This window comes from Hemicordylus capensis, chromosome 2 (genome assembly GCF_027244095.1).
Source record: "Hemicordylus capensis ecotype Gifberg chromosome 2, rHemCap1.1.pri, whole genome shotgun sequence".
Classification (NCBI taxonomy): domain Eukaryota; kingdom Metazoa; phylum Chordata; class Lepidosauria; order Squamata; family Cordylidae; genus Hemicordylus; species Hemicordylus capensis.
The window spans coordinates 220622544-220637481 of NC_069658.1; the positions used below are offsets into that span (position 1 = coordinate 220622544).

General features: G+C 49.5%; 1 protein-coding gene across 4 annotated transcripts in view; it reads right to left on the reverse strand.

Annotated features, from left to right (window-relative positions):
* MLLT1 (MLLT1 super elongation complex subunit) overlaps positions 1–14938 on the reverse strand; it is a 40302-nt gene that overhangs the window by 8242 nt on the left and 17122 nt on the right. For 3 of the 4 annotated variants that reach the window (XM_053297875.1, XM_053297871.1, XM_053297873.1), the window contains exons 7-11: positions 12929–13010; positions 10014–10125; positions 9015–9114; positions 6945–7016; positions 5653–5724 (exon numbers count right to left, since the gene is read on the reverse strand). In XM_053297875.1, the coding sequence (XP_053153850.1) occupies positions 5653–5724; positions 6945–7016; positions 9015–9114; positions 10014–10125; positions 12929–13010 (438 nt within the window). Of the gene's footprint in view, positions 1–3931; positions 4763–5652; positions 5725–6944; positions 7017–9014; positions 9115–10013; positions 10126–12928; positions 13011–14938 lie in introns of those variants that run through there. The other variant, XM_053297872.1, reaches the window with a different exon arrangement.

Genomic DNA, 14938 nt, shown 5'->3' on the forward strand with positions numbered 1-14938 from the left:
ATCTGGAATATTATTTCAATCATATTCTAATTGGGATATTTGTAAGTATTCCTTGCTTGGCCAGTTGTGGTATGATGGGTGTATCAGGTTGGGGAAGACCCTAAATGTTAATTAAAAATGGTAAGAACTTTGGAGCAGGGTAATCTGAGGGGAGAAAGAAATTTCCTCTTCCAGATGTTCACTGTTTTTGTTGTTGCAGCTCATTTTACTCATAACATGCCACATGCAGCGATCGTGCAACTACAGGTTGCTCACCTGTAACGCTGGTTCTTCTAGTGGTCATCTGTACTTTTACACCAATAGGCTATGCGCCTGCACAGAGACCTCGTCGGAACCTAGCAAGCTCAATTCTCCTGCTTCGGGTGGGAACCCCGCTCCCAGCTACTATGTGCAGCTGCGCCACTCCTCATCCCTTCAGTCACTGAGTCCAGCTTCAGTGAACCCCATTGGGAGGACAGGAGGGCATGTAAAAGTACAGATGACCACTAGAAGAACCAACGTTACAGGTGAGTAACCTGTAGTTCTTCGATGTGGTCTCTGTCTTTTAAACAAATGGGAGCCTAACAAGCAAGCACCCAAGGAGGAAGGAAGAACAGAAACAACATGTAATCTGCCAGAAAATTTTATTTCAGAAACAAGCATATCAACTGAAAATCGATTGCAGGACATTCCTGCCAAACACAGCATCATTCCGTGCCCTGGTATCAATAGCATGATGGATAAATGAATGGGGCGAAGCCCATGGAGCTGCTTGACATATAGTGTCCAACGGGACTGCATGATCAAAGACTACAGAGGTCGCCACTGACCAACAGAGTGCGCTTTAAGAGTAGCAGGCAACTGCTTGTGAGCTAGTTGATAACAGAACTCAATTGTGGAAACTATCCACCTAGACATAGACTGGGCCGAAACTTGGAGACCTTTATGCAGCCCATCTGCATAATGAACAGGGAGGGAGTTTTCCTCCATTCAGCAGACCTCTGGATATAGAAGGACAACACCCTTTGAACGTCCAAATGATGTAATCGCCTCTCTGCATCCAAGGAAGGATTAGGAAAAAACACTGGCAGAGTGAGCAGGGACGAACGGTGAAACATAAGACACCGCTTTGGGTAGAAACTGGACATCTGGCCTGAGTACGACTTTGTCTTTATGGAACTGAAGGTATGGTTGGTCAACCCTCAGGGCCCTCAACTCACTTACCCTCCTGGTGGAGGTAATGGCCACCAAAAAGGCAACCTTCCAGGTCAGGAGAAGGATCAATTGAAGCCAAAGCCTCAAATGGAGGCCTTAGCAGACCAGCCAATACCACTGACAGATCCCAGGTTGGTGACATGACAGGGTCGTCTGGGAACATATTAATAAATAATAATAATAATTCAATTTCTATACTGCCCTTCCAAAAATGGTTCAGGGTGGTTTACACAGAGAAATAATAAATAAATAAGATGGATCCCTAAACCTTTTAGGAAATACGTGATAAACCTTTTGGGAAACTTTTCACCACCGGGTCCTTAAACCATGAAGTCTGGTTTGTGGGGGAATGCGCCACAATGGCAGCCCAATATACCTTAAGGGATGCAAGCTTTAAACCAGATTCCTTAAGGGATAACAGATAAATACATACACCTTGTACAGAAGGATTAAATGCATCAAACCCATGCAACAAAGCGAACAAACAGAAACGAGTCCACTTGTGGTCGTAGGACCTCCATGTGGACTGTTTCCTTGCAGCAACCAAAACTTCCTCAATGGGAAGTCGGCAGAACCTTCCATGCTGTCAGATGGAGGGACCAAACATCTGGGTGAAGCACCCATCACTACTCCTGCGACAGCAGGTTCGGCAAAGCAGTTAGGTGTTTCCAATCCACTGCCAAGCACCTCAGGACTGGAAACCAAGGCCTCCTGGACCACCACGGGGTTATCAAGATGGCCCTGGCCCGGTCCATCCTCAGTTTGTGCAGGACCCTTGGAATGAGAAACGGAGGGAACACATATAGAAGAGGGCCCGTCCATGATAGGACAAAAGCATCACCTAGAGAATCCTCGCCCTCCCCTCCCCTGGAGCAATAACGGGCACATTGCGCATTGTCCTGGAAAGCAAACAGGTCCAGTGATGGGACTCCCCAATTTACAAATATGTCCCTGAGAACACCTTGATGCAATGCCCACTCATGGGAGGCCATCGTCAATCTGCTCAGAGTGTCCGCTTGTACATTCAGGGAACCCTATATGTGAATTGCCTGAGGCAATATCACTTGTGCCAGGCACCAATGCCAAAGGTCCAGCAACAAAAACAGAAGGCTCCTCGAGGATGTGCCGCCCTGTCGATTGACGTAGGCTTTTGCCGTCATATTGTCTGTTTGTATTGTCACCGAATAACCTCCAATCAGGGGTAGGAAGCCTTTGAGAGCATTGAAAATGCCAACAGCTCCAGATAATTGATGTGTTGAGTCCTCTCCTTGGGACACCAAACTAATGTATACTCAGGCGAAGCCCTTCTAGGTGTGCCCCCCACCTGAGCTCTGAGGCGTCCATCATGACCACCCATTAGGCTCAAGGGGCCTGAAAGGGAGTACCGACACTCAAGTGCCATAACTCCGCCCACCACTCCACCGACGCCCTTACCCAGCGAGGGGGAGTGCACTCTAGATGGCCCGGATCTTGAAGGGGATCGAACACGTCCAAAACCCATCTCTGAATGATACACTGGCTAGGAAAGTGGTGGTTCTGCAGAGCATCTATATGGCCTACTGGAAAGAAGACTTTTTCCAAGGTTGTGTCGAATATGAGTCCAATGAACTGAATCCGACGGGGGGTTTCCAACTGAGATTTTTTGAAGTTTATTTGGAAACCCAGACCCTGTAAAGTATCTACGACGATCTCGAGGGCGTCCATGACCGCACGCCTGGTGCTCGCCAAGATGAGCCAATCGTCTAGCTACGGAAGAACTTGCAAGCCTCACTCTTGCAGGAACGCCACCACCGGGGCCAGACATTTCGAAAAAACCCTTGGTGCTGTCATGAGGTCGAATGGCAAGGCCATGAACAGATAGGGGAATCCCCTGATCTGAAACCGTAGGAAGAAACGATGCTGAGGCCGTATGGAGACGTGGTAATATGTATCTTTTAAGTGCAGGGAAACCATCCACGTGTTCTTTTCCAGAATGGTCATTATGGTCGGTACTGATAGCATTCAGAACCTCTTGTAGACCAAATGTTTGTTCAAGGACCTGAGGTCTAGTATAGGGCGCTGACCGCCATCCGGTTTGGGCACAAGGAAGTACTGGGAATAGAACCCGGGGCTGTCGGGATTGCCGACCTTCTCGATAGCATCTTTTAACAGGAGAACAGCAACCTCCTGATCCAATTCTGGGATGCAAGGCGTCACCACGGACACCAGCCGTATCCTGCAAAATTCTAGGGCATAGCCCGAATGAATGATTGCAAGGACCCACTGGTCCGTAGTCACTTTGTCCCAGCTTTCTGAGAACGGGGCCAAGTGAGTCCTGAAGGGCCCCGAGTCATTGCTTTTTCTGAAAGGTATTTGGGCACTGCTTCTGAAAAGCTGGCTTACTTGACTGAGACTTGTTGCCATGAAAGGACCGTTCCAAAGGTGACTGTTGCTGGGAAGGGGCCCTTTGGGGCTGATAAGGTGACCACCTGGCAGTTTTCTATGGTTTGGTAGTCAGTGAAGTGTATGACATGGAATGTGCTGTACTCCTCAACTTTTGAGCTTTCTGGAGTGTGTCATCAGTCTGTTCTGAAAAGAGGCTAGAGCCCTCATAGTGCAGGGTCCTCGACTCTAGCACAGGCTTCATAATTCAATCCAGACGAACGCAGCCATGTGTGTTGCCTTAGCACTACAGATGTGGCCATCATACCGCACGCTCCAATTGTACCGATGAAACAATTTTTACGGACCGCTTGAACAAAATGGCTTCTGAGGAAAGGAGAGCCAGATCCCACAGGGCTGCGCTCAGGTGAGAAGCCCTATTTTTGTGAGCCTGCTTTGTAAACTTCTGGCAGTGAAGACAGGTCTCGACAACGTGGGACTCCCCCAGGCACAAGAGACACTCGGAATGAGTATTGGGGGAAGAGATCTTAGATCTGCAGCTGATACATTTTTAAAAGGTTTGCCGTACCGGAATAAACGCCAAAGGCCAGCTGGCCACCACGCTCCATCCCAGCCAGGATCGGAGCTCCAAAGAAGGGAAAAAACCCGCAAAAGAACAAAACGCTAAGGAAAAACCACTACTACGCTAAAGAAATAAAGAAGAAAAATAAGAAACAAAAGAAGCATGGAGAAAACACAAGGGGATAGCTAGATTCTACTCGTTGCCGAACTGCAGACTCACTGCGGACAACTAAAGACTGAGGGGATGAGGAGTGGTGCAGCCGCATATAGCAGCTGGAGGTGGGATTCCCGCCGAAGCAGAAGAATTGAGCTTGCTAGGTTCCGACGAGGTCTCTACGCAGCCGCATAGCCCATTTGTGTAAGAGACAGAGACCATGTCAAAGAATGTATGTTTATTAAAACATTTATATGTAAAAGTCTTTTAAAAAATCTCAGCAGCAAACCCAATGAAACCAGCATAAAGAGCAATTAGAAGTCTTAGAATATTAAGAAGGTCTCAGCCTGTGGTCAGAATGGAAGCAGTACAGCTGTTTCCCTCTTCTGTTTGGGAAGGGCATTCCATAAAGTCACCACAGGCCTGCTCTCTCCTGGCACAGGCACCCAGGAAGAGGCCTCTTAAGCAGATCTGGGAAGGTTCATTAAGGGGAAGACACATTAAAGACTTCATTAATAAACTGGAAGGGATTCAGAGGAGGACAACCAAGGTGGGGAGGGGTCTCAAAATGATGGGGTACAGTTGAGGGAGCTGTGTACGTTTAGCCTGGATCAGAGAAGGTGGGGGGGGGGGGAGAATATAAGCCATTTTCAAGGATCTGAAGGGCTGCCATATAGAAGAGTGCCCCAGGATAGACTTCCTGGGGCAGTGGAACAGTCTGCCCCATGCAACTTAATGGAAGTTTCCAGACAGAGGCTGGACAGGCATCTGTCAGGGATGCTGCAGCAGTTTCCTGCACTGAGCAAGGGGGTTGCACTAGAGGATCTCCATGGTCCCTTTGAGCTCGAACCTTCTAGGACTCCTTGTTCCCAAGCTGTTTTCACTAGAAGCAATAAGATGTGACTGGCGCTCAAGGTTCCCTGAGAACCTTGTGTATGGGAACAATGCCTACTCTCATGAGAACAGCCACGCGCTCTCCCTTTTGAAAACCTGTGTGCCCTGGAAGTGGGGCAAGCATCACCAAGGGGGAGAAGACAACACATGTCTGTGCATGGCCAGGAAGGCAAATGTTCTCAGTTTAAGACTTTGACCTCTTAAGGTGCTTTTAAGCAAAAAAAAACCCCCAAAACAAAGATCTGAAGTGGAACAAATTTGCCACCTGCAGATATACTTTACTGGGAATCGGAGTTTACTCAGTAGGGCTCAAAAGCTGCTCAAGAGCTGGGTTCCACAAGGATCTGCCCTCTCCCTACCAATTTTGCCAAGCGTGGCTGCAAGAGAGTCTGCAATTCCAGACGCTGGCGTGGGTTCTGACCCAGCTTTCTTTGAGTTGCACCCCACAGGCTGTCCATGCCCCTCACCTGCTGTAGCACGTTCCGCTCCCGCAAAGCCATCAGCCTCCGGTGAAGCTCCACCAACTCGTCCGTGTAGGCCTTTCAAGGGGACAATAGACCAAAGGTGGCAGGTTAGCAGGGAGATGAGTGCGTCTGCCTTTCCTCTGAGGCCTTTGGGGGGCATGGGTGGTGTGACCGGGAATGCCCTGAAGGCCAATGGAGCTGGATGGGGATCTAGAGGCTCCTCTGAGGAGGCAGCAGCCCCCAGAGTCCAACCTGAGAAAGCAGCCAGCTCTCTTCCCAAGCAATGGGCACCAAAAAGGCAAAGATGCTCCTCATTCAGGTGCCTGGCAAAGAGAAGGGCTTCTTCCACTGCCTCCTGTGTGCCTTTGCTTTCTGGGCCTTTCAAGGGTTGGCTCTCTTCTCCTGAACAGGGGGAGAGCAACTGTGTGGGGAGAGCTGGTCTAGTGGTAGCAAGCATGACTTGTCCTCTTAGCTAAGCAGGGTCTGCCCTGGTTGCATATGAATGGGAGACTTGTTGTATGAGCAGCACTGTAAGATATTCGCCTTAGGGGACGGAGCTGCCACTCTGGGAAGAGCAGAAGGTTCCAAGTTCCCTCCCTGGCAGCATCTCCAAGATAGGGCTGAGAGAGATTCCTGCCTGCAACCTTGGAGAAGCCGCTGCCAGTCTGTGAAGACAATACTGAGCTAGATAGACCAAGGGTCTGACTCAGTATATGGCAGCTTCCTATGTTCCTATCAGCCCTGCAAAGCATATTTCCAGTGGCTGTTGCTGGGGTGTCCATTGTAACTCTTTGGGGCAGGAAACCATCTTCAGGCCGCTTCCAGCACACCGCCTGGGAATCGCCCCTACTCACTGGACCAAGAGACATCTTTTTTTAATGGCAGCTCTCTTCTTATGCAGTTCAGCATAGAGTCCCTCCCACTGGCTGTTGCTGGGGGTCTCCCTTGTGTTTATCTATCGATTGTGACCCTTGTTGGGACGGGGAACCATTTTGAAGACCATCTAGTTGCACACTGTTTGGGAATCACCCCCCGCTCACCGGGCCAAGAGGCATCTTTCAAAGTGGGGGCTCTCTTTTGTTAAGCAGAGAGAGCGCACCTGTCCCTATCCAGCCCAGCACAATGTCCCTCCCAGTGGCTCTTGCATGGGGGCTGGGAATGATTGGCAGCTTCCTCTCCTACAAAGACCCCCACCCCAGGCTGCCACGGCTTGGGCTGGTTTCTCCCTGGCATTGAAGGGCTCCACTGAGACGCGGAATCTCTCCCCTAAGTCAAAGGACAGCGTAGGAAGGTACCTTGTCATAGGTCCCTTTCTTCAGGATCTTCTCTGGTTTGCTGCAGGACTCTGGACTTTTTCTCCCAGACACCTAAAAAGTAGATAGAAGGAAAACACACACACACCCGTGTATCAAGTTCAAACCCATAAGCCAGTTCAGAAGGGGGAGGGGAGGGGAGAGAGAGAGAGGATGACGACAATTGTAGGGCACACTCTGGGTCACCCACACCAAGCGGAGCAAAAGCATTCTGTTTTGTGAAGGCAGGGCAAAGAGGAGACCTTTCACACTTGCTCTGGGCACCTCCACTTGAGAGCAGGAATATGCCAATAAAATATATCCTCCTTGCAGTGGATGAGGCACTAGAAAAACCTTTCCAGATGAGAAAGTAGACCCCTGTGGAGGAGACAGATCCTGGGGATGGGGCCAGAGCTCAGTCATGGGTAGAGCATCAGGTTAGCATACAGAAGACCCCAGGTTTAATCCCTAGCAGCAACTCCCGGTACGGCTGGGAAAGGCCCCTGCCTGAAATCCTGGAAAGCTGCTGCCAATCCATGTGGATAATACTGAGCTGGATGGACCAATGGTCTGACTCAGTTGACAGCAGCTTCCGTTGTAACCTGTTTGTTGGGGATGGGGCAGTAGCTTATTGGCAGAGTACCCGCTCTGCGTGCAGAAGGTCCTAGGTTCAATCCCAGGCATCTCCAGGGAGGGTGCATCTACATTCCTGCCTGAAGCCCCGAAGAGCTGCTGCCAGTCAGAGTAGGCAATACTGAACTAGGCAGACCAAAGCTTCGACTCAGTAGGCAGCTGCTCTCTATGTTGTTCCTCCAATCAGGGACGTTAGCACATAGAGACACTCCCTGTTGAAATCTCAGCTCCCTGATGAAGATCTTGGAGGCGGGCCTTGGGCATGCCTCAGCCAATACGGGGTGAGCTGGTGTACTTTATAGGGCTGTTGTAAGGACAGCTCAGCTAACAAATGCAAAGGGGTTTGAACCGAGAGAGACTGCCAGGGCAGATTCTCTTCAAAGAGAGAAGGAGGGACATCGGAAGCTGTCTTATACAGAGTCAAGACCCTTGGTCCATCTAGCTCAGTATTGTCGGCACACACTGGCAGCGGCTTCTCCAAGGTTGCAGGCAGGAATCTCTCTCAGCCCTATCTTGGAGATGCTGCCAGGGAGGGAACTGGGAACCTTCTGCTCTTCACAGAGCGGCCCCACCCCCTGAGGGAAATATCTTCCAGTACTCACACATGTATGCTTGCTACCACCAGGCCAGCTCTCCTACCACAAGCAGGAAGCAGAGGGGCACTGCTCTCTAGTAACTTCACTCCAAAAGGAGCCCCAGGCTGAGTCTTGAATGACAGCTGACCTCGCATGATTGTTAATCCACACCCACATGGGGACGGGGCAATAGAAGAGCATCTGCTTTGCGTGCAGAAGGTCCTCGGTTCAAATCCCCGCTGGCATCTCCGGGTAGGGCTGTGGGGAAAGACTCCTGCCTGAAACCTTGGAGAGCCGCTGCCAGTCAGAGCAGACACAACGCTAAGCTAAACAGACCAAGGATCTATACCAGGCAGCTTCATACACTTGCTTGCTTGGCAAGGGGCTATAGCTCATGGGGAGAACATCTCCTCGGCATGCAGGAGGTCTCAGGTTCCATCCCTGGCATCTCAAGGGATGGGAGGGCAGATGAAGGCCCTTGCCTGGAAAAGGCTGCTTTCAGTCAGTGTAGACAGTCTTGAGCTAGATGGAGCAAGAGTCTGACAGCAGAAAGTGGAGCATTTCCTATGTTCAGCTATGGGGATGGGGCCATGCAGAACGTCCCATGTTCAATCCCTGGCACCATCTACAAGTAGGGCTGAGAGAGACTCCTGCCTGAAACCTTGGAGAGCTGCTGCCAGTCAGAGTTGACAGTACTGAGCTAGATGGTCCAAGGGTCAGACTCAGGTCTAAGGCAGCTTCCTAGGTTCAGCCAACAGTGGTCACCAACTCTTTGGCCTTCCTGTTCACTTACACAGGCACACTGTGGAAGGAGCTTGCTTTTGAAAAGCATACCAGGAAGGGTCCTGGTCCACCATGCAATTACCTTATTGCTAGAGGGGGGCAGTTTCTGGCTGGGAGGGGGTTCTCGACTCGGCAGGCAGGAGTCCGCGCTGTTGTCACTGTCACTGTCACTGTGGCTGAGTCTGCAGAGGCAAGCAGTGAGTATTAGGATGGCAAGCTGAGAGAGTGGAGGAGAGAGGACAACTTAAAGATCAGAAAACAAGTTACCCTGAGGGCGGGTTGGGAGAAAAAACTGAAGAGGTCGCCCAGCAGCCTGGGGAGTTCCTGCTGCTCTAGTTAACAAAGCAGAGTCAGATCCAGGTAACAGACTCAACTTGTGGCTGCATTTGGACACACTCTTCTATTGTAGGACACATACCAAATGCACATGCAATTTGCAAGAGAAATCCCGCACCCCCAGAAAGCTGGTTTTAATTTAAATTTGATTTTTATGACATTTATTTACTTATTTATTACATGTCTACATTGCCACATGCCAACATCTCGCGGTGGTTTACAAAACAAATGATACAACCACACTGTAAAGCAAAAACACAAGCTTCTGGTCTTTGGGTTCAGCACCTCCACAGCCAAGGACAGTTCTCAACCATGCCAAATTAACTCTCGGGCCCCAGAAGGCTGTAGGGCTGAGCAGGTCGCTAGAAAGGCTGGCGGGACTCTGGTGCTGTAAATACAGCAAGTCCTTTCCTCTCTTGCTCCCCCCAGCAGAATGCAGTCTTGTGCAAAGCAAACAGCTCTGTGCAAACTCTGCACACTCTAGCCAAGATGCAGCATCCAGGGGGCCACCTTCCCTTGTTTGCTTAAATGCAAAGGACAACACAGCACCCTGGCCACACCAGGTCACCAAATTCATCACAGCACCACGTGGGAAGCACTTTAAGGGGCGGCTGGTCAAGTGGCCGATAACCTGACCCCAGACTTCCAGGGAGCAAAAGACCCATTGACCCTTCAAGCTCCCCCCTGTATGGAGAGATGTGAAACTTTCTGGCAGAGTCCCGAGAGGAAAGCCAGCTGCCCTCACCTGGTATCCCTGCTGATGGGGGTCGCCTTGACAGCCGCCTCTTCCCCAGAAGAGCTGTCGTCGTCGTCCGACTCTTCCGACTGCAGGTCCTCAACCATGGAACGCAGCGGCCCTGCCAGTCAGAAGCCAGGAAAAGGAGTTTGAATGGGCTTGCAGCAAAAAAGGTTTGAGCTGTGCCATGCGGCTTATGGGTGCCTGCCACCCAGTCCACTCTTGTGCATGTGAAGCAGTGGGTGACCCTGGGTCAACTGGATGGCTCCTAGAGCAGGCATTGCCACCCTAGGGGCCTCAGATGTTGTTGAACTACAATTCCCAAAGGCCACTGGGACTGGGGATGATAGGAGATGTAGTCCAACAACATCCAGGGATCCAAGGTTGGGGACCCCTGGTCTCACACACCTGCGGGGCATTGGTATTTGAGGTATGAGATCTCCTGTGAACACTGAAATATTGGGGTGAGCCTCCTGGCCAACAGTGGACAGAGAGAAAGGCACCTCTGGTGTCTGATCCAGTGGGGAGTGACAAATCACAAGAGCCAGTGTGGTGCAGTGGTTAGAGTTAGACTGGGAAGACCCGGCATCAAATTCCTGTTCAGCCTTGAAACTCACTGAGCGACTCTGGGCCAGTCACTTCTCTCTTAGCCTAACCTACATCACAGGGCTGTTGTGAGAATAACCAAATACACTGCTGTGGGCTGCTTGGAGGAAGAGCGGGATAGAAATGTAGACGAAAACTAATAAGGAAGGTGAATGAGCATTTCCTGACATCATTCTCCATCTATGCCCTCATTTTAAAGGGTCGGGGTATGGGGAGAAGAACAGGAAAATGCATCTCTATAGCAGAGAGTCGATAAAGTACAGCAGCTGAGAGTAATGAACCAGGCATGTTCACCCTCTCTGGGGCAAGTTCGCTTCTTCAAGCTGGTTAGGGGCAACTTCGCTTCTCCAAGCTCCACTGCGGTACCCATCTACCCCACAGGGCTGTTGTGAGCAACTGAGCAAAGAGACAGCTTTTAAAGTGGCGATTCTCCTATACTTAGCAGGGGGAGAGTCCCATTCAATCCCAGCACAGTATCCCTCCAGTGGCTGTTGCTGGTATTTGCCTTATGTACATTTCTAGACTGTGATCGCATTGGGACCATCTTATTTATGTATTATATATTTTTCTACGTAAACCACTTGGAGAACTTTGGTTAAAGAGTGCTATATAAATATCCATAGTAGCAGCAGCAAGGAATACCGAGATAGCACATGTAAAATCCTCTGAACACTCAAGTTGTGCAAGACAGGATTACCCTTTGCACCATGGCTGAACTTCATAATCGGGAAGCCTCAAATTGAATGTCACCACTCAGTGATGACACTTGTACCTGCGATATGGGGATATTGCAACACTAACCTACCTTATAGGCTTGCTGAAAAGATTATAGCAAGATACTTAAGAGGAGCCCACTGGACACTCTAAAACATAGACTATGAATGCTAAGTACTATGATTAATTAGTGAAATTAGTACTAGAGTGAGTAAAATAAATTAGTATTTTCACCACAGTCTGCAGGGCTAAAAGGTAGACTCTATAGTAATAAATTATATGGTATGATTATACTCAGTTGTGGATTAATTACATCATAACATTTGCTGCTGTGGTGGATCCACATTTGTTGTCCTCTACATTTCTGCTACCTGTGTGGCCCCTGCAGAGGGTAACTCAAACTATCAACCACCAAGTGGTAACTTATCAGAACATGCAGCTCGATCATTTGACAAATCAATATCCTGCAACATCCTCCTTTTCATGTTCTTGTGACTATCTTGAGGGAGTATTCTTCCAGCTGAGAAACTTCCTGCTCTTTTTGTTCAAGCCCTCATCTCCACCCCCCGGCTCACCACAGAGCTTTATTAGCTCTGCATACCTGCTTGTCTATTAACTTCCCCTGAGCAGGCGAACATTCCACTCCAATGAGCTGCACTGGAGCAGTTTGGGGAGAGGGTCGTCTCCCTTAGGTCCCCCCGCCCCCGGTTTTTGTGAAACTGACATATCTGCAGGTTAACCCGAGTCTGCTGGTTCCTCCCTCTTGCCTGCTGGAACTCCGGTTATGCGTCCATAAGGATAACAACATTTCCAACTCTTTCGGAAACTCATATAAGATTTCTGAGCATTGCTGTACTATGACTGTGAACTGCTGAAGAATGGGTACGGTTGAAAAGTGCATTGACATTTAGCCCAAGCAAATAAAGAAATAAGCAGGGCAGCCTGACGTTACCGTTTGGCACATGGTTACCTCTGATCACCTGAGTGAGCCTCAGTCAGGGCCTATCTTGAAACCTACCAGGAGCTGGTTCAAGGACCAGCTGTAAGCCAGGGCTGCACCGGTCGAGCAGCACAACTTTTAAGTGAGACAAAAGGCCCCAGTGAAAACTCAACCCGGCACAGAAACGATGGACAGGGCTCTTGAATCTATCTTGGTGGAAACTCAGCAGTAAAGAGACCGAGCTGCAGATCAGGGAGATCTTACTAGGCAGACCAGTCATTCTCAACCTCAGTTCCAACATCTGCAAAATGGGGATAATCATACCAGCCTACCTTGCAGACTGTTGAGACACTGTATGCAAAACACTTGGAAAACTCGGAAATGCTATCTTATTACTGTATTTACTAGAATAGAAGGGGTCTCTGGATTTAAGACGACCTCCTTAAAAATACAGGTTGACTGTATTTACCCCAAAAGGAAGAGGACTTTGAATTTAAGATGACCTTCTGATTTCTAACATCAAAGAGCTTGGGGAAAAATCTAGTCTTGGATTCAGGTAAATACGGTAATTTATTATATCATCATTATTAATTAATCCCATACTTGGGCATTGGATGCTTAGCAGACATCAAGACTCACGTGGGGTTTCCAAACAGCAACGCACCTTGGCTGTGGTTCTGAGATGGCTCGAAATCAGAGTCAGAGCTGGAGTCAGAGCTGGAATTGGAAGGACTGGATGGAGCAGACTTCACCCCCCACAGAAAGGGAAGAAAAGCGAGAAGAATCTTAATCCATCAGTCCATTTGAGAGATAAAGTCAGAAACCCACCACCCCCAATCTCAAAGGAACACAGGAAGCTGCCTTATACTAAGTCAGACCCTTGGTCCATCTAGCTCAGTATGGGCCTTGGGCCTGATCCAGCAGGGCTGTTCTTATGTTGTGTTCTTATGTCTAACCAGACTGGCAGCGGCTTCTCCAAGGTTGCAGGCAGGAATCTCTCTTAGCCCTATCTGGAGATGCTAGAGAGGGAACTTGGAACCTTCTGCATGCAAGCACGCAGATGCTCTTCCCAGAGCAGCCCCATCCCCTAATCTTACAGCACTCACATGTAGTCACCCATCCAAGTGCAAAACAAGGTAGATCTTAACACAGGAACATAGGAAGCTGCCATATATTGAGTCAGACCATTGGTCCATCTAGCTCAGTATTGTCTTCACAGACTGGCAGTGGCTTCTCCAAGGTTGCAGGCAGGAACCTCTCTCAGCCCTACCTTGGAGATGCTGCCAGGGAGGGAACTTGGAGCCTAGATGCTCTTCCCAGAGCAGCTCCAACCCCAAAGGGGAATATCTTATAGTGCTCACACATCAAGTCTCCCATTCATATGCAACCAGGGCGGACCCTGCTTAGCTAAGGGGACAAGTCATGCTTGCTACCACAAGACCAGCTCTCCTCCCTTAAAAATCTTGTCCGATCTTGGAGATGCTGCCAGGGAGGGAATTTGGAACCCAAAGGGGACAATTCATGCTTGCTGCTACAAGACCAGCTCTCCCACAGTGAGAGGCTGGCAGGGGGGCAGCAGTTAGGAGGATCTGCAAGCCTCCCTCTGAAAGTGGACCAATCTATCTGATCTCTGTGCTCAGAAAAAGTGACCTCCAACAGGAAGGGTAATCCCAATACCTTCCACCTCTACAAGAGTGGTCTTCCTCTCAGTCTCAGCAGTGATATTGATCTCACCTTCTGGTACTGCTGTCTCTCCCTCCTTCCCTCATCTCCCCACACCTTCGCCTTCTCTTGGCTGGGTCTCCCCCACTTTCTGCAGCCCCTCCTTCCCCTTTGGTTCAAAGGTTTGGGGTGGGAAAGCTGGGTTACTCTGCCTACAGTTTGTGATCTCCAAACATCAGTGAGAGAGACTTATTTGCTTTAACAAATAAAAGAATAAACCTAAAAAGAACCAGACTGGAACTCTTCACACATCAGAAGCGGTACAAAAACCCAGTGGCCCAACTGGCACTGGTGATTGACAGACTGGGCCCAGTGACTTGTAACCACGTTTCGGAGGACAGAAGGAAACTGATCCCTCATCCTACCCCGTAGGCCTCTATCATATCTAGACCCTGCCTCCCAGAGGTGCATTTAGGTAATTTTGGAGTCTGGACCTAAAGGCCTTTGAAGCAACACCCCCCCCCCCCCATGTTGCAAGCACCATCCCCCTACACACACTGTGACAAAGACAGTATTTTTAACACAAGGGTGCTTGAGGCCACAAATAAATACATACATACATACATACATACATACATACATACATACATACATACATACACACACCAACTGAACTCACAAGAATGCAAGAATATAAAACAGGTATATTTATGCAAATATACAGCAGCGGAAACATTTTAACACGCAACTTAACATATTCCCATCCCACATATTTCTTTCCCCTCTGTCTCTAAAGCACCCGGCATGGGTCAGAATCACACTCTGTCGCCGGGCACAATGCAGGCCAGAGGTGGCCACACCACCCAGGACAGACTAAAGGGGATCTGGGGGGCCCCAGGGGGTGTGGAAACCCTGGACGTCCGCCCCGAGGTCCAGGGGTAAGAGTGCCACTGCTGCCTTCTCTCACTCCCCATTTTCTTCCTTAACGTCAGCTCGAGCACACCTCTAAATC